The sequence below is a fragment of the Pelophylax lessonae genome, assembly GCF_965119305.1.
Source record: "Pelophylax lessonae genome assembly, chromosome: 2".
NCBI classification, from domain to species: domain Eukaryota; kingdom Metazoa; phylum Chordata; class Amphibia; order Anura; family Ranidae; genus Pelophylax; species Pelophylax lessonae.
Window position 1 is genome coordinate 258430630 of NC_138769.1, and position 24324 is coordinate 258454953.

Sequence of the window (24324 nt, forward strand, 5' to 3'; positions counted from 1 at the left end):
GCTGTGTTTACATCAGCCATCTGCCTTTCTCTCTCTCCTGCGGGAGATTGTGAGTGACCGGCGGACATCGGCGCGCGCTCACCCCCTACAGGCCGCTGAGCGAGTGACGTACCCCTACGTCACTTTGCTCAGCAACGGCTGCCTGCCGCAGTATATCTGCGGTGGGCGGTCATTATGTGGTTAAAAATATTCCTAAGGGCCAGTTCTGTAGGCTCAGAAAGAACTAGATGTGGATTATCGTAATGCAGAGAATGCATTAACATAAAAAAATTTTAGGCTTTAGAACCACTTTAAACAGTTATAGACCTAAAAAATAAATGATAACTTGTTCTAGAGTGGAATTACTCCCAATCTCAGTTTTGGCTGATCAACACCCTGATTACTAAGGGATGATGTACAATAAAAACTACAGCAGTGAATAATTTAATGTCAACCTGAAATCGATTTTGCGGTATACTTAGCATTGTGTCTACTGCTAATTGTGAAGCAGTGGCTTAGCTCTGTCAGCCTGCCATCAGAAGTGCTGTAAGTGACTGGAAACTTTGCAAAAGATTCACAAAGGCAGGGGTCTCCAAACTATGGCCCTGCAGACATTCAGGAATAACAATTCCCACCATGCCTAGTCATGTCTGTGAATGTCAGAGTTTTACAATGCATCATGGAATATGTAAGTTTTGCAACAGCTGGAGGGTCGTAGTTCATTATATCACCTTTTGACATGCTTTACTAAATATTGGTCAATATTTATTTAACTAAGTATTGTGTTGAACTGGCAGTAAAAACTGTTTTTTTTTTTTTATTTCAAATACTAATAATAAAGTCAAATGTGTGTTATGGTAAACACTTATTGGGGAGAGACCAAGCAACTTTCCATATAACTCAAAGACACAAATCCAATTTATTTGTGCAAAATTATTATTATCAAATGACTTACCAAGGCATTTTGGAAGATCAGGTTCCCACTCACTATTCTGATTACATTTAATAGTGTCAGATCCATTCAATCTATAGTCTGGTAGGCACGCAAATCTCACAACAGAATTCAAATTATATGGGCCTGAAGTTCCAGATAACCTTCTTGAATTGGGTACATATGGATTCATACAATTAACCACTGTTGATAAAAAACAAAAAAAAACAAAAACATTAGCATGTATTAATATTAAAGCAGGTCTCCAGCCTTCTGTCCTTCTAATTTTTTTTTTTAAACCCCCAATGTCCATTATGGAGCATGCTCAATTTCAGTTCCCTTCCAAGCTTTTAATTTCCTCCTTTTTCTTATTTGTACAGCCCACATGAGTATAGAGCCACACATGACACCCCCCCTCATGTCCTTCTATTGCTAAACACTTTGGGGACGGGCTATAGTATGCTGATTGATTGCATTCACTAAGAAACTCACAAAAACAATTACTTTTTTGCCATCTGAACAAAACAGAAGCTTGTGTCAGTCATCTCTGACTCTGCCTATGCCATATTAATACACATAAAATACAGAACTGGTGTTCAATATAAATGTATAGGGAGCTGTGTGACGGTACTCACCATCACTGGGAGTGAAAGACAGACATTATGTGACAGATACCTAATGGACACTGAGAATATGGTTTGGATAACTTCAAATGGGAGAGTAATATTTATCAACCATATCTCTCAAGAAATATGAAGATTTTATCCTACTTTACACTGTGAGACCTATAGCCCATTGCCATGAAGTCTGTGACTCCTAAATATTCAAAGCAATGCTTTGATGTGTATTGAGATAATGCGTATTGTATTCCAGGAGCTCGAGGACGGCTGTCTCCTACTTAATTGGCTCAGGTTGATTGAATAGTTGTCATCTGTTAGTTGCTGAGTGGAAATAGTATACGGTTAGTGTTGGTTGTTCTTTAGATATGTTAATTATATTTCTGTATACAATTTCATCTGCGTATGATAATGTAATCAGGCAGAGGGGAGGGATTGTGTACACTGTATGGGAGTGACTGAGTGTAAAACTCTGTTTTTATTGCATTGTGAATTTCCTGTCCTGTTCCCCACAAGGTCCACCTGGGCGGTAACCTTGTGGGGGGAAAAAGCAGCTGTACCATTAAACCTTCAGTTCTACTTCACCCACAATCTAGAGTCCTGTCTCTTATTGGGGGGAATCTGCTACAAGGGATTGCTATGCTCTTCATACTCCCTTGAATAATCACTAAGCTCTTGTAAGAGCTTGTTCCTGTTCCCGCTTCACTCTCTGGGGAAAGGGAGGTTCACCCACTGGAACCCGGGGGCCTTGTCGTAGGTCCAGGGTGGGTAGGAGACGTTGAGACCCCAACCAAGCTGTGGCGGTTTGTGGGGTCTGCGGGGGTTATGGAGTCTGGTGGAGTGCTTGGAGCCCTCAGGAAGATCCAGGTACCCAGTCGGGCTGCCAGTTGATCCGTTACAAGCTGTAAAACAGTGTTTTGATATTTATAATCTAACTTGATTTGCTGTTATAAAACAGTTTTTTTGTCATGTGACTGGCACATCATCAATCAGGGCTGTACAGACACAGACTCACTCTGTAGAGACCATACATAAGCAGAGAAAAAGAAGTCACTCCCAAAGATCTTTCCCTACAGGTGCCAAAGAAAAGGAAAAGATTATGTGACCACACAACAGCGCCATAGGAATAAGGTACTTAGAGGATGCCCCTTTCAGACAGAGCTGAATCCATCAAGTGGATCTGCCTGCTCAGCTGGGGATCTCTACGCTGATAACCACTGGGCAGGCAGATGACAGGTCCGTGTTCACTCCGCTATGCAGAGCGGACACGGATACAGCCCACTGTGGCGGTCGGATGGAAACAGACTGCCTGTCCATTTCTATCCGACTGTCATCCGACCTGATCCACCGGACGGATGGTGAACGTATCCCCATCTGTCTGTTTTTGTCGGATCGTATAAGATGCCAGGGAGGTTAGCGGACACATGTCTGTGGACACATGTCTGCTGACGCATATCTACTGACATCCGCAGCTCAATAGAGAACAATAGACGGTCCAATTGGGTCCGCCTAAAGAAAAGGACAGCTGGACCCGATTGGTCCTCTGATGTGAAAGGGGCCTAAAGCAGAACTGTTCAGCAGACTCTGCTGAACAAAAAAAGCTTCTTAGCGGACATCAATCCACTCTTCAGAGTTATTCACCTGAAATGTGACCCTCCACCCGCCACATCTTCCTGTCTGTCACCTACTGCAGTCTGTGGCTCCACATCCTCTGCTACACTGGTTGCTAAAATGCCCCACCCCCCTTACTGTATCCTTTCTCTGCCAATGATCCCCTCCAGAACCTTTCTCACCTTCAGCACCAGCCACTCCCCTCTTTCCCATCCCCAGCACCACTCCCCTGTGGCTTGATGCAATTGTTGGCTCCCCCCTGCTGCCTCTCCCATCGGCAATTGCATCCAGCCACAGTGCAAAACATTTTTAAAAATTCTCAAATAATCCCCCTGCTGGGATCCCCCCCCCCCTCTTCAATGCCCCCCTGCCTCACTGATCCCCAGCAGCCCCCCCTGGAGCTCTGCTGGTCAGCTTTCCCTCCATCCTCTCCCGCCGACTGCAGCTGCTGCCTGGGAGATCGAATACTGTCAGGATGGTAAGTGGGGGGCTGGTAAACCTGTGTTTACTATCCCCCTTTCTTTCCTGAATGAACACAGTGATTAGTACTGATCATTTCTACTCATCCATCATTGAAGTATAGTAAACATATTTAATATTCTTCAGTTAGTGAATGAATATAAATCTCTATAAAAACTCTCCAAATCACTCCCCCCCCCCCCCCCGAAAAAAAAACGTAAAAAATTGTGCTTGTAAAAATAAAAACATGCCCCTTTAACACGGGTGGACTGCCGGTTAGTTTTTAGACGGACCCAATCGGACCCTCGATTAGTCTCCTATGTCCATTGTGTACAATCCTCTTATGCCCAATCTGATCCACTAAAAAGAGATGGATGGGTATACGTTAGATCGAATGGCGGTCAGGTGTAAATGGACAGGCAGTCCATTACACTCGACCGCCCATAGTGGACAGTGGGCTGTGTATGCTCAGACACAAACTAGCCATCCGGTTGCTCAGCAGACAAATTCCCCACTGAGCAAGTGGACTCCACTTGGCAGAGTCCTACCCATGTGGAAGGGGCCTAAGAGCAGATTTAGACATGCATCTAAATCTCCCTTGCCTCTGAAGCCCAATCCACATTAGGTTTATGCTCTGGAGGCTACTGACAGACGTGAGGAAGCAATGCGCTGCTTCCTCATCGCCTTGTTTAACCCCATTTTTGCAGACAAATGCGCCGCAACCAAGTGTATTGCACACGGTTGTGGGGCATTCGCAGCGCTTCCCCACTAACTCAAATGTGTAGCGTTCAACGGATGCAAAGAGAAGCAAAGAGAAGTCTAAACAAAGCCTAGGGCCTTGTTCATGCGGGACATACCACATACCACCCTGTTTAGATGCACAGGGATGCATAGGTGATCTGTGCATCCCCATGCAGGCAGTCCCATCAATGTCATTAGGGACACAGTGGCTGCATAGCATAGGCATGCACAGGTGTTCTGTGCATTCCTGTGCAGGCAGTCCCATTCATGTCAATTGGGAAGCAGAGGTTTCATGGACACAATCACTGCTCCCAGCTTGACATCTATGTGGGTGTATGTCCCTGAACTCACACTGGCTGTGTTTGGGGCCATGCACCTACACCTGCATGAGTGTCAGATCTGTCCTTGCAGCTGCTGAATCCCAATTGACATAAATGGAACTGGCTGCAAAGGGATGCACAAAATCCCTGTGCAGGTAAACGCTAAAGCTGTAAATGAAAAATCTCCATATTTTTTGAGAAATATGGTTATTTGCAGTTTTGAGTACATTTCACAATTTTGCAAAAAGTTACAATTTAAAATTGACAAATTTTTGTTATTTAAGTAACTCAATACAGGTTAAACTTTTATCTTTATTAGAAGTTTAGCAATAATTTTGGAAAATGTGTTGTGTTTGTATCTGCTTGTAATAATTTTAGTGTACTTTTAACAAAAATATTGTTTTGATAAACATTTTCGCAAAAAATCATAGGGCCCTAAAAATCAGTAGTGCCTTCATTTCATACTACTGGTCATGTGCTTTCAGAAAATATATGTTTTGAGGGGGGGCTTTTACTAATTCTGAATTCTGGCTATGCTCTCTTTTGGAAAGACGGGGTAAAACGGAGAGGTGGTGGTGTCTGTCTCCATGAGAAGTGATCTCAAAGTGAGTGTGAAAGAGGACCTAGTTGATAGAGAGTGTGATGAGCCTGAAGCAGTATGGATGGAAATGTATATGGGTGTACATAATACAAAGATTTTTCTTTGTTACAGACCTCCCAGTATTAGTGAGGAGGTGGAGAATCAGCTCCTTGCACAGATAGAAAGGGCTGCAAGGGCTGGGACAGTGATAATAATGGGGGATTTTAACTACCCAGACATTAACTGAAGTAATGGAACTGCTGTCTACTACAAAAAACTGTGGCTGCTGTTCATCACTAAGTAGCTGGAAACCAAATAAAACCAATAACACAGCGCAAACCAGTGAAATAAATGTGTGTGATACTAAACACATACAGTATCTCACAAAAGTTAGTACACCCCTCACATTTTTGTAAATATTTTATTATATCTTTTCATGTGACAACACTTAAGAAATTACACATTGCTACAATGTAAAGTAGTGAGTGTACAACTTGTATAACAGTGTAAACTTGCTGTCGCCTCAAAATAACTCAACACACAGGCATTAATGTCTAAACCGCTGGCCACAAAAGTGAGCACACCTCTAAGTGAAAATGTCCAAATTGTGGCCATTTCCTCTCTCCGGTGTCATATGACTTGTTAGTGTTACAAGGTCTCAGGTGTGAATGGGGAGCAGGTGTGTTAAATTTTGTGTTATCGCTCTCACTCTTTCATACTGGTCACTAGAAGTTCAACATGGCACCTCCTGGCAAAGAACTCTGAGGATCTGGAAAAAAAAGAATTGTTGCTCTACATAAAGATGGCCTAGGCTATAAAAAGATTGCCAAGACCCTGAAACTGAGCTGCAGCAGGGTGACCAAGACCCTACAGCCGTTTAACAGGACATGTTCCACTCAGAACAGGCCTTGCCATGGTCAGCCAAAGAAGTTGAGTGCACGTGCTTCAGCGTCATATCCAGAGGTTGTCTTTGGGAAATAGACGTATGACTGCTGCCAGCAGAGGTTGAAGGGGTAGGGGGTCCGCCTGTCAGTGCTCAGACCATACGCCGCACATTGTATCAAATTGGTCTGCATGGCTCTCGTCCCAGAAGGAAACCTCTTCAAGCAGACTAAGAACATGGATTACTGGAACCATGTCCTGTGGTCTGATGAGACCAAGCTAAACCTATTTGGTTCAGGTGGTGTCAAGCGTGTGTGGCGGCAACCAGGTGAGGAGTACAAAGACAAGTGTGTTGGCTAAAGTCATGCATGGTGGTGAAAGTGTCATGGTCTGGGGCTGCATGAGTGCTGCCGGCACTGGGGAGCTACAGTTCATTGAGGGAACGATGAATGCCAACATGTACTATGACATACTGTAGCAGAGCGTGATCCCCTCCCTTCGGAGACCGGGCCGCAGGGCAGTATTCCAACATGATAACGACCCCAAACACACATCCAAGAGGACCACTACATTGCTAAAGAAGCTGAGGGTAAGGATGTTGGACTGGCCAAGCATGTCTCCAGATCTAAACCCCATTGAGCATCTGTGGGGCATCCTCAAATGGAAGGTGGAGGAGAGCAAGGTCTCTAACATCCACCAGCTCTGTGATGTCGTCATGGAGGAGTGGAAGTGGACTTCAGTGGCAACCTGTAAAGCTCTGGTGAACTCCATTCCCAAGAGGGTTAAGGCAGTGCTGGAAAATAATGATGGCCACACAAAATATTGACCTTTTGGGCCCAATTTGGACATCTTCACTTAGGGGTGTACTCACTTTTGTTGCCAGCGGTTTAGACATTAATGGCTGTGTGTTGAGCTATTTTGAGGGGACAGCAAATATACACTGTTATACAAGCTGTACATTGTAGCAAAGTGTCATTTCTTCAGTGGTTTCACATGAAAAGATATAATAAAATATTTACAAAAATGTGAGGGGTGTACTCACTTTTGTAAGATACTGTATATCCTTAATTCACACCAGAATGTGTGTGACAGCTATACGTCACACTCACAATCTTAGGTGAAAAGAATTTATATGTGCACAATCTTTAAAAATGTGAAAAAAATCAAGAGCTCAATAAGTGAAACAGCCTGTGAAATTACCTATCACAAATAGTCCATATTCTCGTAAGGGCTAAAAAATATATAATTAATTCCCAAAAGTAAAAAACGTCCAAAAATCAATAAGCATATATCCAGTGAAAGCCCGTGAATGGTGGTGCTAAATAAGGAAATCCGTGCCAATCTGTGACTTTCATGCAATGTGGCTGTGTTCCACACCCCCATGGGAATTCACTTACCAATGTGGACCCCTTAGAAATACTGCATAGGGGTCTTGCGAGCCTGGGCTGGTAATAATGGGGATGATGCTTCCTATGTTCTCCCAATGACCATCATTCAGAATATGGAAAATAGAAAGACTCCAATAGTGTAATACGTTCTGATTTTATTCGAATAATATAAAGAATTCCACTTACAATATGGCAGATTTGTAATCGTGTTTCATATTCCAAATACAGGGATAGAGGCACCTTGGAGGCTTTAGAAGTCATAACCGTGTTTGGCAGAGCGGTATGGGGTATTGGGTTGTGGAACACAGCCACATTTCATGAAAGTCACAGATTGGCACGGATTTCCTTTTTTAGGAGTACCATTCATGGACTTTCACTGGATACATGCTTATTGATTTTTGGACTTTTTTTTTTTTTCCTTTTTTTTCTTTTGGGAATTTATTATATATATTTTTTTAGCCCTTATGAGAATATGGACTAAGCCCCCCGTTCACACTAAGGCGACCTGTGAGGCGACCTGGTTGCCTCACAGGTCGCCGCAGGTCGCCTCCCATAGGGAAGCTGCGGACCCGTTCTAATAGGAGCGACACAAGTCGCTCCGACTTAGAAAAAGGGTCCGGAGCTTCTTTGGGGCGACCAGGAGGCGACCGCCATAGACTTCAATGTTATGAAGTCCGTGGCGGCCGCTCCGAGGTCGCGGCACGCTGCTCGCACCGCGATCTCGGAGGTCGCCCCGGGAAGTAGCGTCGCTCGTATGTGAACGGGCGCTAACTGTGATAGGTGATTTCACTGACTGTTTCACTTGTTGAGCTCTTGATTTTTTCAAATTTTTTAAGATTGTGCGCATATAATTCTTTATCACCTAAGATTGTGACGTATAGCTTTCACACACATTCTGGTGTGGATTAAGGAGATATGTGCTTAGTATCGCGCACATTTATTTCACTGGTTTGCGCTGTGTTATTGTTTTTATTTGGTTTCCAGCTACTTAGTGATGAACAGCAGCCGCAGTTTTTTGTAGTAGACATTCACATAAGCGCAGGGAGGACTTTTGTCCGTTTTACTTTTATGGACTCCAAAGAGAGAGATATAATTTTGCCCCTGTACAAATTAGTAAGACCTCATCAGGAATATGCAGTTCAGTTTTGGGCACCAATTCTCAAAAAGGATATCAGGGAAATGGAGAAAGTGCAGAGAAGAACAACCAAACTGATAAGAGGCATAGAGGAGCTCAGCTCTCTTGAGAAGAGGAGATTAAGGGAGATATGATTACCATGTACACATTCTTAAGGGGTCCATATAGTGAATATAGTTGAGTTATTTACTTTAAAGCTCATCACAGAGGACAAGGGGGCACTCTTTACATCTAGAGGAAAAGAGATTTCCTGTTGTGGAAATTGCATATTTAACAGTGGCTCACTAATAAGGTCATACCTTTCTTGAAGATTTGGAAGGCAGTTTGGCCAAGCCTAACCCCCCCCCCCCCCCCTTCAAAGTCACTGTACAATGGATAAACAGCCCTTTTGTCCTCAGGACAAAGGGTGTTGGTTTGGGGGGATGGTATATTCTAAATACTTCTGGCCAAAGCTGCAAGAAAGTCTTCAGTCTCAAACGAAACATCCATGAAGCGATGACTTTTCTCTGTGCCATGTGCTTGAAAGCAAAACGGGACTCCATGGCTGCAATCTTCTTTTAGTTAAGTATATTTGCTTTATCTTTATCTGTATCTGTTAGTCTTGTATTATGCTCCTAAATATTGTAATAGTTTTGTATGTACAGATTGTTTTTGCATAGTAAAAGCACATTTATACACCACAAAGGTCTAAGTTTCCTTGGTCGTACCGCAAAGTAACCCTTGCTAGAAACGCAGTCAAAACATTTGGGGGGCTCGTCCGCCGGGATTGCGCTATGAATTCAACTGAAACAAACCTGTTAGTAAAGCCAGGGTACGTGCCATTGTCACATCCCAAAACTGGGATTGTGAGGATGTCTCCTCCAATGATAGTGAGGATGAGGAGATAGTGTTTGATGTTTCTGATGATGATCATCCAATGGGAAAGAAAAAGTGTGCCAGACCTCTCATTACTAAGCATAGGAAAAGGCAACATGATAGAGAGGATATGGCAGATGGGGAGATGTTGAATTTGAAGAAGTCAGGGAGTTTACACAAACTGAACTCCATGAGCTGGCAAAACAATACAAACAAAGGTCCGGGGAACCCCTATTGAGTTGGCTCTTACGTTTGTGGAATGAAGGGGCGGACAGTGTTGTTTTGTCAGGCAAGGAAGCAGTGGCTTTGGGAGTGTTAACCCATGATCCACAATTGCGTCAGGCCATGCGAAAAGCCCGAGAGTTTAGTGTGAATTTTTCACTCTTAGACCTCGTGAGAGATGGTATAGTCCGAGTATACACTAATCCTAGTGACCTGGAAAATACCTACTTGTGGAGAACATTAGGAGAAGGTATTTCCAGGTTACGTGAGATGGGTTGTATAACCGGAATAAATACATTTCCAGAATGGATGGGTCCAGATATGGAACCCTTCACGTCTGCTCTGCGCTCTAAGCTAATGAAGTCTGCACCATTTAATCTCAGGGCTCCTTTATTGTCTTTGCTGGGAGGCCTGGGTTTAAACAGCAAAATTCATGAAGCAACAACCCTTTTAAGCCAGTTGGGGGAGCTAGAGAAGACTAAAACAAAACCTGTCAGGGCAGTAGATAAGATCAGACAGCCAGAGAACAGGCTGAAAAGGACTTTTAAAGAGAAGAAAGGGAATGTGGGAGAGAAGACAGGAGGTGAAGAGAAAACCAGGCTAGTAATCTCTAGGAAACAAATGTGGGTAGACCTATTAAAGTCAGGAGTACCTAAAAGTGAGATAGATGGCATCTCTACTGCAGAAATTTTGAAGCGGTGGAAACATTTAGTGGGGAAAACTGTCAGGGTTAGAAACACTACTCCTAGTGAAGATAACATCAGCCTAGATTTAGAGACAACAGAACAGACCCCTCCTGTTAGTCCCAAACCCATTCCCAAAACTGAACATGAACCCAAACCCAAATCCCTTTATCCTGGGGAGGAGTTAGAGAGAATTAGAAAAGGGGATTGGGAGGTTCCTTATCCTTTATGAAGGGAAGGTGGGTCTCCTGTAATAGCAATAAGAACAGTGACAGCAGGAGACCGACGCCCATATGCACCTGTCACTGTATGGTGGGGGAAGTCGTCTCCTCCTACACATGTCATGGCTTTAGTGGATACTGGAGCTGAAGTTGCAAGGAGATCCTTCCCATCACAAAGGAGAAGTGATTTATGTAGAAGGTTTGGGAGGGCAAACCACACCAGCAGTTAGGACACGGGTGAAATTGGCTATTGGCAAGGGACCAGGATTTTGGACAAATGTTTTGGTATCAGAGTTACCTGAAAATATTCTTGGGATGGAAGTACTTCAAGGTCAGTCTATTCAGACTGAACAAGGTACATTCACATTCGGGTATCCTGATAAAACGTATCTGGTCAGGGCGGTGAAGGCTGTGGTCAGAGGTCATGCAAAATGGACCCCTGTCTTTATTCCTCCACCAGAGAAGCCAGTCTGTCTCAAGCAATACAGACTTCCTGGAGGCCACAAAGAAATTGGGGAGACTATTCATGAACTGTTAAGAGTAGGGATCCTTAGACCTGCTGTAAGCCCATTCTCATCTCCTGTGTTCCCAGTAAAGAAACCTGATGGGACATATAGAATGACTGTGGATTACAGAGGTCTAAACAAAGTGGCACCTCCATTAAAGTCAGCTGTACCTGATATGATCTCAATCATTTAGAAAATTGCTAAAGAGGCAGGAGAATATCATGCTGTGATAGACCTGGCTAATGCTTTCTTTTCGATTCCAATAGACCCAGAGTGTCAGAACCAGTTTTCCTTTGTGTGGAATGGCCGCCAGTACACTTTCACTGTCCTTCCTCAAGGATACCTTCATTCTCCAACGATTTGTCATGGACTGATTGCCCGAGATTTAAGCACCCTAAATCTGAAAGTCGCTGTGTTTCACTACATTGATGACATCATGATCTCTGGAACAAAGAAGATGTAACTGAAGCACTGCACCTGCTGATACAGCACATGGAGAACAGAGGGTGGGCTATCAACAGAGACAAAGTCCAAGGACCTGCCACAGAGGTGAAATTCCTGGGAATGGTGTGGACTGGGCCACAGAGGAAAATTCCAGAGACAGTTGTGCAAACTATCCAGGCATTGTTGCCACCTACTACCAAAAAGGAGGCGCAGAAGTTCATTGGAGTTGTGGGATTCTGGAGATCATTCATCCCACATATTGGACTGATTCTGAGGCCTATATACAATGTCACAAGAAAAAAGACTGAGTTCACATGGGGTTCAGAGCAGCGGACCGCATTCCTGGCTGCTAAAGAAGCCATTTTGCAGCATCAAGGATTGGGACCTGTGAGACAAGGAGTACCATTTCAGCTGGATGTAGTTGAGCAGGATGGTACAATATCTTGGAGTCTGTGGCAGCCAAATGAAAAGAAGGGACTGAGAGCAATACCCATTGGATTTTGGTCCAAACAACTTACAGGGGCACAGAAGAGATACACGCCCCTAGAGAAGTACCTGTTTGGGGCCTACACAGCACTTCAACACGTAGAGACCATTACAGGAAAGGACACAGTCACCATCCATACTGCATTGCCAATAGCAGGATGGGTGAGCGATAATGGACTGACCACTAGGGCAGCTGTAGCCCAGAAGCAAACACTAATGAAATGGAAATGGTACCTTCAAGAAAGAGTTGGTATTGCAGCTGGGGATGTAAGAGACATTTCAAAACAGTTGGCTGGGCTTGTCACTTTTACCAGCACCCATACAGAAGAAGAAATTCCTGTGCTGCAGTCATCCCCCATTAACGAGGCTCCACCCTTTGAGTCTCTGTCAGATAAGATGAAGGAGTCAGCATGGTTCACTGATGGTTCAGCCATAGTCACCTCGCCAGGTCGTAAATGGACAGCAGCAGCCTACAACCCGAGTACAGACACAGTCCTGCAGGAGACCGGAATTGGAGGGTCCAGTTAGTATGCAGAGTTGAAAGCTGTAGTGATGACTCTTCAGGAGGATTTTTCTTCCCATGTCACCATCTACACTGACAGCTGGGCGGTCTTTAAAGGACTGACAACTTGGATGCCCACGTGGAAGTCCAATGAATGGTTGATTCATGGAAAGGTGGTGTGGGGAGGCAAGGAAGTCTGGGACTTCATTTGGAAGGAAGCTCACTCCCGCACCATAAAAGTGGGGCATGTTGATGCACATGTGCCCCTGGTCCCAGACTTTGAGAACTATAACAGAGTGGCAGACGAAATTGCCAAGGTGAATGCAGTTGTGCCAATTGATCCTGTCTTGATGAACTTGGCCAACTGGGCCCACAAACAATCTGGACAGAAAGCCACATATGAATGGGCACAGCAAAGAGGATTGCCCATATCAATGGACATGATAAGGACTGTAATAGGCAACTGTACAGTGTGTGGAGAAGTGCGACAATGGCCATTGCAAAAGTACTCCACCGGGTCGATTAAGAGGGGAGAGAGGCCTGCAGAGATTTGGCAGATTGACTTCATCGGTCCCCTGCCCCGGGGAAACAATGGACTGAGGTATTGTTGCACTGCAGTGGACACCAATTCAGGACTTTTGTTTGTTCTTCATCCTTGCAAACGGGCAGATCAGGCCGCAACACTTCAACTGCTACAGAAAATTGTTGTTGCGTATGGCTGTCCCACACAAGTCCAAAGTGATAATGGCTCACACTTCACCGGATCAACAGTACAGCAATGGGCCAAAGATTCTGGAGTGTACTGGTTGTGCCACATCCCATACCATCCACAGGCAGCTGGTTTGATTGAAAGATACAATGGGATATTGAAGGACCAGATACGCAAACTTACACCCACACGTACACTAAGGGGGTGGGATCGGGTCCTCACACAGGCAGTCATGTTGTTAAATTCTAGGCCACTAGCCAAAAGCACACCATATGAAAGGATGGTTGGGGCTGGGGTGCAGATTCCACAGCTAGAGTGCAGAGTTCAGTATTTACACAAGGTTCCTGAAAGAACAGGGTTTAACAGGTACCAAGTTACTGCTTCCCATGACATAGAAACCAAGAGTGACGTATCTGAAGCTGAAGCCTATCTAGTGTAACGTTCATGCGTTTTTGTTAGTGGATGGATTTACAGCTGCAGAATTATTACACTCAGTATCCATGTAGAGATTCTGTTGAACAACATATTCAACTCTCAGGACTTCATCATAGTGCACAGCCTTTATACAAATTACATATACTCAATCAGATGTATAGATGGAGGGATAGAATATATGAGAAGTATAGATGAGAGACAGGCAATTGTATGGTGGGCACTTAGGAGTAATAAGGAGAGTTGCAGGTGGTGATAATAGGCAGATAGGTTCTGATGTCAAGTATAATGCAGATGGTAAGAGGACACAGATGGAGTATACTTCAGACAGAGTAACCTAGTGCAAGGATAGTGTAGGTAGTCCCAAGAACTAACAGTCTTATGCAGATGATAGGAGATAGATAGATATAGATAGTCCTGGTAGTTGCAGTAGATGACAGTAGGAGTGCAGTTAGTAAGGAATCCCCTGTGGGGTACTTATCACATAGATAGGTTAGCAAGGATAGAGTCCAATGGTGAGAGGTGATCCCGTAGCGAGGTACGGATCAGCAGCGAGGTTCCGGCTTCAGTTCAGCAAAGGGAAATGCCAGCAGCTCTGACTTCACAGGAGAAGGTGCGGTGAACATGTGGTTTGAACGAGCAATGAGTGAGAGAAAACCGGCGATTGAAATAGCCGCTCATAGCGGCGCTCGGCAATGAGGTCATCCGGTCTTAAAGGTATATGCGTCTCTTGTGTAACAAGATGAGACGCAATTAGAAAAGGAGAAATATATGGAACAAGGGTACCAGCGGTACCAGAACATTACAGTACCCCCCCCCCCTTAAGGCCGGCTCCGGAAGGCCTCTAGAACTGTTTTTTCTGGATATTTCGAGTGGAAATTGCGAATCAGTCTAGGGGCATGTATATCTGAGGTAAAAGCACATTTATACACCACAAAGGTCTAAGTTTCCTTGGTTGTACCGCAAAGTAACCCTTGCTAGAAACGCAGGTAAAACATTTCCTCTCCAAATACTTAAAGTTTTTTCGCAGTAAGAGCTTTAAAAAAAAAAAAGGCCTGGATTCTTTCCCAGATGTACATAATAACTGGGTACTAATATTTATAGGTAAAGTTGATCCATGTTTTTTATTGGTTGAGCTAGATGGACTTGTGTCTTTTTTCAACCTGACTAACTATGTAACTATGAAAGCTGTGAGGGAAAAATAAAAAAGCAACTGAAAAATTGCAAAAATGGTCTGGCCACCTGAGTTTAAAAGTGGAGCGCAGGGCCTCGCAGGGCCTGGCAGTGAAAAAGTTCAAAGCCCATTATTTTTTACCTCTTCATTCAATTCGAAGAAATGTAAAACACAAAATACAGACCATATAGTGTATGATGGTGAACAGCACCACAAATCCAAATCCTTTTACAGGGAGAACCAAAAAAAAAAAAAAATAGGGTTTCAACACAGAGAACTTATTGTATTTCTCATACAGTGGTGATCGAAAGTTTGGGCACCCCAGGTAAAAAATTGTATTAATGTGCATAAAGAAGCCAAGGAAAGATGGAAAAATCTTCAAAAGGCATCAAATTACAGAATAGACATTCTTATAATATGTCAATAAAAGTTAGATTTTATTTCCAGGATGGCTTCTACAAATGGATAATGGTCCTAAACACACCTCGAAATCCACGGGGATTACATCAAGAGGCGTAAACTGAAGGTTTTGCCATGGCCTTCACAATCCCCTGACCTCAACATAATTGAAAATCTATAGATAGACCTTAAAAGAGCAGTGCGTGACAGACAGCCCAGAAATCTCAAAGAACTGGAAGACTTTTGTAAGGAAGAATGGGCAAAGATACCTCAAACAAGAATTGAAAGACTCTTGGCTGGCTACAAAAAGCTTTTACAAGCCGTGATACTTGCCAAAGGGGGCAGTACAAGATATTAACTCTGCAGGGTGCCCAAACTTTTGCAGACGCCATTTTTTTGTTTTCTGTTGTTTTGAAAGTGTAAATGATGGAAATAAAATCTAACTTTTGTTGACATATTAAAGAATGTCTAATCTGTAATTTGATGCATTTTGGAGATTTTTCCATCTTTCCTTGGCTTCTTTATGCACATTAATACAAATTTTTTCCTGGGTTGCCCAAACTTTCGATCACCACTGTAAACATGAATATATTACGGAGACTTTTTAAAGTGACATTAATCAATTAAGGACCAGAAGGTTTTACCCCCTTAACGATCAGGCTGTCACAAGTTAGCCTGTAGTTCCTGCTTGTGTACTCTTCCCTCCTTGCTGCAGTGTTTTTCAACCCTGCTTCCTTTCACATGTGCTGTTTTGGCTGTTTTGGCTGTGCTCACCTAAGGGCGTCTTCTGCTAATCTGTGGGCTTTTATCTCCTTCCCTTCCATCACTTCCTGGCCCGCCTCCTAGTTGGGTTGTCTATATATAAGACTTGCTCAGTCTAACCCACATTGCCTAAGCAACATCACAGTTCTCTGAGCTTCCGTTTGCATACCTCTTGGCTATAATGCGTCTGATTACTCATGTACCGACCCCGGATACATTTACCGTTTGTGTTTGTTTGCTACCCGCACTGACCTCAGCTTGTCTCCTTGTGACATTACTACAGTAATCAGTGCTAAACATTTGCATTGTTACTGTTCTAATGACACTGGCAGGGAAGGGGTTAACACCATGGGCGCTTAAAGGGTTATGTGTGCTCCTAAGGAGTGCTTTCTAAGTGTGTGGGGGAATGTACTCAATAGATGAACACAGGGACCTGTGTTCCTTAATAATAGGAACACAGGATCCCTGTGTTCATCTGTAACAGAATGGTGGCCTGCCTTGTTTACATTGGCAGACCGCTGTTCTGTCTACATGGGGAGCGATTGCGGGGTGGCCAGGGGACATCGTGTCTGCCGGGTCCGCTGATTGGCTCCCCCTCTGGCCAATCGGCGGTGCGCACATGCCCCCATTGTCTATTACACGAAGCGACGTACAGATATGTCCTTTCGTGTAATAGAGCTAACCTACCGCAGTAAAACTACGGCGGCTGGTCAGCAAGTAGTTAAAGCCTCATTTTAAAAAAAAAATGTAAATAACAAACATGTTATACTTGCCTATTCTGTGCAATTGTTTTCCACAGAACAGCCCGGATACTCTTCTTTTGGGGTCCTTCGCCCGACACTCTATGCCCCTTCCCTTCGGCAGTTGCCCCCACAGAAAGTTGCTTTCCATTGGGTCACCCGTGTGTGATCACTCCTGAACGCCCACTTCTGTGTCTATTAAAAAAGACAGTGGTACTCGGCCCTGCTCCAGTGTCACAGCATTTGATTGACAGCTATTAATCTGCCCAATGAGGAGGAAGACAGTCTCAGGACCCCCTGCTCTCGTGCACGTCCTTAGATCGGATTGGGCTTAGGTAAGAAAAAGGGAGAGTCTGGGGGGGGAGCCCTATGAAAAACCATAGGGCTTTAGAACCACTTTAGACATCCCTGCCCTTTATCAAGCCAAACAGTAGTAATAGTAGTGATAAAAGAAAGTCACCCCATTACAAGCAGACAAACCATAAATTACATTGATAGGTACAATACAACAATTGGTTAACACATTTAAACATGGTAGCAACATGAAATAGGGAAAAAGTGAATGCTGACGATAGGGCAGCATCAGTAGAGTATCTTGATTGGAGAAAATTATCATTGCAGGATTTGTTGGTATAGGGCAGTTTTTCAGAAACAGAGAAAGGAGTGGCTCTTTCCTGTGCCTTAATTGCACACAGTGTCATTTGATGACAAAGGGTGGGAGCTTTACACATGAACAAGTCAGGAATTAAGATCAAAGGGTATCATACTTTTCAGTCTTCATATGTCATTTATGTTTTTATGCTGCTTATTCAATTTGTTATATTGTAGGTGAGGGAAACTACCCAAAAGAGGAAAGATCAGATCACACATCACAGGCGCTTGATCTGCAACAGACAACCAGGACTCCCTGTTCCTGTTCTTAGATATTTTATAGAACTCCCTGTTCCTGGATATTTTATAGAACAGGGATATACTGATTTGCGCTTTATGACCTTAGAAGGGACATCTAAAGACAGGAAAAGGGGCAAAAGAGAACGGCCTGGTGGATCAACAAACAGAACACCTCACAACTGCAAAGTTTTAACATGGACTAAGGTTTGCCTTTCTGCTTGTAAATGTAGCACTGTCCCCGCAGGGACTGCTGGATATTGACTTTGCGGGCTCCCCTGGTTACCAGCACATCTTTACTTGAATAAATCTCTGAATCTCTCCTTGTTCCCAATGGCTCGTCATATAAATGAACAGTCTAGGGGTGTTTGTTTTTTGGTTTTGTTGGTGGTTATGAGAAGGCGAGTGTAAACTCATGAAACGCGTCAACCGTTGATCTTGTCCGTGATGTATTGATGTCCAGTTTGGATTTACAGTGGTGAATAAACTTCACATGTTTACTTTGTTTTGTTGTTTTTTGATAATTTGGGATAGGAGAAGGGGATAGTGGGATACTCCAATTGAATTATTCACATTGTTTGAGGACTTCTACCTTCAAAACTCTATGGAACAGCCAGGCTGTTAATCCACACTGCCACTAGGGTGGATGGGGTTAAGTCTCTTGTTCTCTTTGCTCTCTAACAAGACAACTTGATGGACGATAATCTATCTTCAGGACACTCTCACTAGCATCCTCTTCCCACTGACACCCATCCACTGACTATCCTAAGAGCAGGGGTGGCTCCCCACAGGTCAGGCTCCTTGACACAAGTTTCTGTACTCACTGTACTGCAGAGACAGATCCTCCAGTGTCTCCCATCTCAGTCAGCTTCCCTGGACCTCTGGGTTCAGCTCCTCACTGCTACTCTTCCGGCCCTCAGGACGCCCCCCTGAGGCCGCATGGCACCTCTACAGAGGAGGAGGATGCAGCCACCCCTTCCTCTGGGACTCCGCTCCCCAACGAAAGACCTCAAGCACATGTGCACCTGGCTTTTATACAGTATCCCAACATGCACCGAGGCGACTTTCCCTCTGCCAATCGTCAGGACTGTATCAAAAGCCCATGCACCCATTCGTCAGGTTTCCTCCCACTGTCCAACATGCTTCCCTATTAGACCAGTGTGAAACACTCTCTAGACAGAATGAGTTGCACTCTGAGCACAATGAGCAGACCTCGTTAACTGATCCTGCTCTCTGGTAGGCAGAGAACAATATAGATTTACCTGCAGCTCTTCTGGTAAGCAGACAGAGATCAAACTATACTTTCTCACTAGCACCTACCTAGGAGGGAGCTTGCAAAAGATCAACCCGCACCCCGACTGGGTACCTCCGTTGCCGGATGCTCCTAGTGCTTCCCGATGGCTCCAAGCACTCCACCAGACACCATAACCACCGCAGACCCACAAACCACTGCAGCTTGGTTGGGGTCTCACTGTCTCCTATCCACCCTGGACCTACAACAAGGCTCCAGGCTCCAGTGGGTGAACCTCTTTCCCCAGGGAGTGCAGCAGGAACAGGAACAAGCTCTTACACAAGTTCTTACAAGAGCTTAGTGATTATCCAAGGGAGTATGAAGAGCATAGTAATCCCTTGTAGCAGGTTTCCCCAATGAGAGATAGGACTGTAGATTGAGGGTGAAGTAGAACTCAAACTTTAATGGTACAGCTGCTCTTTTATACAGTTTTCCCTCACAAGGTTACCGCCCAGGTGGACCTGGTTGGGGACAGGACATGACATTCACAATCCAATGAAAAGAGAGTTTTACACTCCCATACAGTGTTCACACTCCCTCCCCTCTGGCTGATTACAGTATCATATGCAGATGAAAGTGTATACAGGAACTAAACTAATTATCTAGCCATCTGAACAGAACAATGTGAGGTCATTAACATTTAACAATGGGACAGACACAATCCACATTCCATTTCAGTACACAAACAATAGGGAAGCCTGTCAATGACAGTCTGTGTGTCTCTATAACAGACAAGCACACAGAATACACATTATCTAGGAGGCAGACTTCATGGCAATGTTCTATAACAGTCTAAAGTGGGAATAAATCTTCATATTTCTATATGAAGATATTGCTGACAAATATTACTGTCCCATCTGAAGCAATTCAAACCATTAAGTATCTGTTTTTCATTTCCAGTGATGGTGAATACCATCACAGTGCTACATAAAAATTGCAACTATGTATATAAACTGGAAATGATTATGCTTTCTTTTTACTTTAGATTTCATAAAGAAGGGTGTATCTAACACTAAAGTGTAGCAACTATTTATCAAAGAATGGATCATCAAAATATGAATACCTATGATGTCCACTATAAGTTTGGCTATAAAGGGTTAAATGGACTCTATTGATGCTAATGCAGTGGATATTGAATGATGTATAGAGGTTACTAGGATACAGTACTGGGGGCTTCCAGTGTGGGGTATTTATCTTAAGGTTTTTCTCCTGTCTTATTGTACATTGTAACTTGAAAAAAAGAGCGTGGCATTCTGGAAACTGTTGGTCAGCTGAAATGTGATATGATTTGTATTGCACTTGGATTACAAGTAAAAGTGAATTGATGTCTATTGGACATCAGATCCCTTCTCTGTTTAATGATAAAATAGATTGTCGTTAATCGCCAATAGTACCTGCGCAAATGGTAAAATTGTAAAAGTGTGAATAATATTTAAATAAATATATAGGACGAGTCCATAAAGTGCAATATATTGGTGTGAACCATATAAAGGAGCTGCAGCTGAATCGTGAAAACGTATAAATGGTATAAATACACATAAGAGTGTACAGAGCTGCGCTCATCAAAAGTGCACAATGTGAAAAATATGAAACATTGACAAATATAAAGTGCATCAGCAATTGTAAAAATCCCATATAAAGTGCATTTAACAAATATAAAGTGCATCAACAATGGGTGGATGAATCATAAATAAAGTCCCATACACCAGCAAAAATTTGTGCAGTCTCTAAAGGATGATTCTTTCACATGTAAGCAAATCTTCACTCCCTTCACCACATGGACACCCAATGTGTGGAAATGCTTACCAGAAGGCACCGACCCCTTGATAGGGGGTCAATGCAAGCAGAATAGTAATCAGAATCCAGAGTAAGTCTGAGCCCTCCTGAAGGATCCACCTTACAATCGCCAGTATAACAGAAATACTCCGTACTTCTCTGCCAACCCCACGCTGGGGGCCGGAAGTTGCACTGACACGTCTGCTCAGGATGAGCCCTTTGTGCTCTCTGCTCTCTCTGCTCCCCCAGCGGTGATTGTAAGGTGGATCCTTCAGGAGGGCTCAGACTCACTCTGGATTCTGATTACTATTCTGCTTGCATTGACCCCCTATAATCAAGGGGTCGGTGCCTTCTGGTAAGCATTTCCACACATTGGGTGTCCATGTGGTGAAGGGAGTGAAGATTTGCTTACATGTGGAAGAATCATCCTTTAGAGACTGCACTCATTTTTGCGTGGGACTTTATTTATGATTCACCCAGCAATTGTTGATGCACTTTATATTTGTTAAATGCACTTTATATGGGATTTTTACAATTGCTGATGCACTTTATATTTATATGTGTCAATGTTTCATATTTTTCACAATGTGCACTTTTGATGAGCGCAGCTCTGTACACTCTTAGGTGTATTTATAGCTTCTTTGTTTAATGTAGATATAGTGGACGAAGGGGAGCTTGCTAGATACCTTTCATGTTTTTTATATATATATATATATATTTTTTTTTTTTTTTTCTAGAACATACATAACTTACCTTTGCAAACAGGGGCATTTGAACTCCATTGCCCATCCTCGTTACAGGAGACCGAGCTTTCACCTATAAGTGCCATATTTCTATTATTGCAGGAGTACGTCACAGAGTCAAGATAGGCATATTCCTCCTTTAAAGGATTAATTACACCATTGATAATATCTGGTGGTGGTGGGCATAGCTGAACTGAAATTAAACACATGAGAAAAATATAAATTCTGCCTATACATCATTTCAAAATGTAAAATTAATTAAACACTGCGTGATTAAAAAAAGGATAGCTCACCTTATCTGACAAATTAACATTTTTCCAAAGACAGTACCGTTTAAGTGTATCACAATCCCTGTTGCAGATATTACCTCACTTCCTTTCTAAAGAAAGTGTTATCAGGACAGGAAGTAAAGGTAAATCTCTCTAAAGGAGCCACAAATAGCAGCAAAAACTCAACACAAGTTCTCATTCTTCCCTGTTTTATCCAAAGCATTTACCCTCACTTCCTGTCCTGATGACAATAGTTTTACTGGAAGAAATGGGAGGTGATATCTACAACAGGGACAGAGAAAAATGCAAATTTGTTAGGGTTTATAGCCTTTCCCTACTGTACTAAAGAAAAGCCTTACTGTTTACTCTATAGCTGTGTTGACATTGGAGCAGCCTGTCTCAACCTTTTCAACACAGAGGAACCCTTGAAATAAATTTCTGGTCTTGGGGAACCCTTGCTAAAAATTACAAATCTACAACTCATGACACATTAGTGTGACAGTCAGTGGGAAGAATGTTCCTTACTCGTGTCATCATTGGGAAGAATTACAGATAGCTAAAAGGAACAATGGTGTCATTGGAAAATTATCTGAGAGGCGGAAATTGCCCATAGGAACCCCTAGCAACCTCAGGAGGAACCCTAGGGTTCCACAGAACCATAGTTGAGAAACCCTGCATTGAAGAGTTACCCCACGTTCTGTTTGTAAAATATCGTCAGCAGGACAGGATCTTAGGGTAAGCCCCAGATAGCAGTTTAAGCTCAACAGGTGTTCTAACCCTTCCCCATTCTCTCTACAAGCAAGAAGAATGTAAGGTATGTTCAAAATTAGGTATATGCAGTAAATGCACCATGTGAAAGAATATATATACATAACATTTCAAACTGAAGAAACAAGAAAAAGAAGTAAACGACCAAACAGGTGACATTTCCAGTATATGGGAAGTATAGAAAAAACTGACTTCGGGAAAAATTAGTTACTAGCACCAGTAAGGGATCAATTTAATTTTTTCCCTTGTATTTTACAAGATAATAATCTTGATCTACATGCTACAACTAGGTGTTTGACAGAAGACAACAACTATACAACAAGTACTATCAGAAGGAGAGATCATTAGCAATAGCATATGTGTTACCATTTAAGAAAGAAAATGTGACTTTGTTCCAAGCCTGCTAGCTAAATGTTTGACCAAGATGGGTTGTATCAAACTAATTTCATTAAAGATATTGTGTATGGTAGTTATTCATTGAAATCATGTCAGAAAAAGGAATTAGTGAAACAAAGTTTTCCATTCCCAGGAATTTTGCTGAAAATCTACAGAATCAAAAAAATAAATTGTGGTGCTTTTTGTTGCTTTAAAAATGTGCAATTTGCCTCTGATAATTAGGGAAGCAGTTAAATCCTAATCTTCATTCAAATGAAAAAAAAAAAAAAAAGTGGTCTTGCTCACTCTATAAGCTATGTTGCTTAATATATGCCAAACCATTGTTCTCTATTCTCTGCTTTGTACAGGGCACACTCCCAACCATTGTTTTCTGGAGCTTCTGTTTTAGGTACATACTACTGCCTGCTGCACACCACACCCTACGTTGTACAATGCATACTCCTTTTCACTGCACTCTTGTACACTATGCTATACATTACATACTCCTACCCACTGCATATAATATGTTATCTATTGCATATTCTTAATCCCCAATAAATTGTGCTACACATTAAATACTCCCTAACTTTGCGCTCTGTATATTTTGCCTTATGCTACATACTCCAGACTCCTGTATTCTATATGCTATGGTTTACATACTCCTTAGCGGTTAATTTACTTCTGTCAAAATTGGCCCTAGTATGTGTGCATGTGTATGAATGTGAGCTAGGGACCTTAGATTGTAAGCTCCTTGAGGGCAGGGACTAATGTGAATGTACAAAATATATATGTAAAGCACTGCAGAGATTGATGGCGCTATAAATGTACCTGTAATAAATAAAATAAATACATTACTGAATCCTGCCTACCACACACTATAAGCAATGTTGTAAGTTGAAAACTCCCCCTAACTGCTTCAATCTGTAACTTGTGCTGTGAGTGCCATACCACTGCACTCTTAATGCTATGTTGCACATTACATACTCCTGAACACTCCACTGTATATCTGAGGTACCTTACAAAGCTCTGGTTTCTGCACTGTGTAAGCTACACTGTACATTATATACCTATGATCAGTGCGTTAAAGTAATATTAAAGGCAATTATTTTAAAAGTAACAAACATGTTATATACTTACCTGCTCTGTGCAGTGGTTTTGCAAATAGCAGCCCTGATCTTCCTCTTCTCAGGTCCCTTGCCAGCGGTTCTTGCCCTGCCCTCCTGCTGAGTATTCCCAGAGCAAGTAGCTTGCTATGGGGGCACCCAAGCAGACTCAGTCTAGAGGTGCTGCCCCGCCCCCTCTCTTTCCTCATTGGCTTACTGGCTGTGATTGACAGCAGCAGGAGCCAATAGCTCCCATCGCTGTCTCAGCTAATGAGTCCCTGGAGAGCCGAGGTTCTCATGCACATGGCTGGAGGTGTTGGAAGTACTAATGTA

General features: G+C 43.0%; 1 protein-coding gene across 1 annotated transcript in view; it reads right to left on the reverse strand.

Moving 5' to 3' along the window:
• Positions 1–24324, reverse strand: part of LOC309546075 (C4b-binding protein alpha chain-like) — a 290333-nt gene that overhangs the window by 124211 nt on the left and 141798 nt on the right. Inside the window, exons 10-11 of the mRNA XM_082245585.1 lie at positions 21487–21669; positions 935–1114 (exon numbers count right to left, since the gene is read on the reverse strand). Of these exons, the coding sequence (XP_082101711.1) occupies positions 935–1114; positions 21487–21669 (363 nt within the window). The remainder of the gene's footprint in view (positions 1–934; positions 1115–21486; positions 21670–24324) is intronic.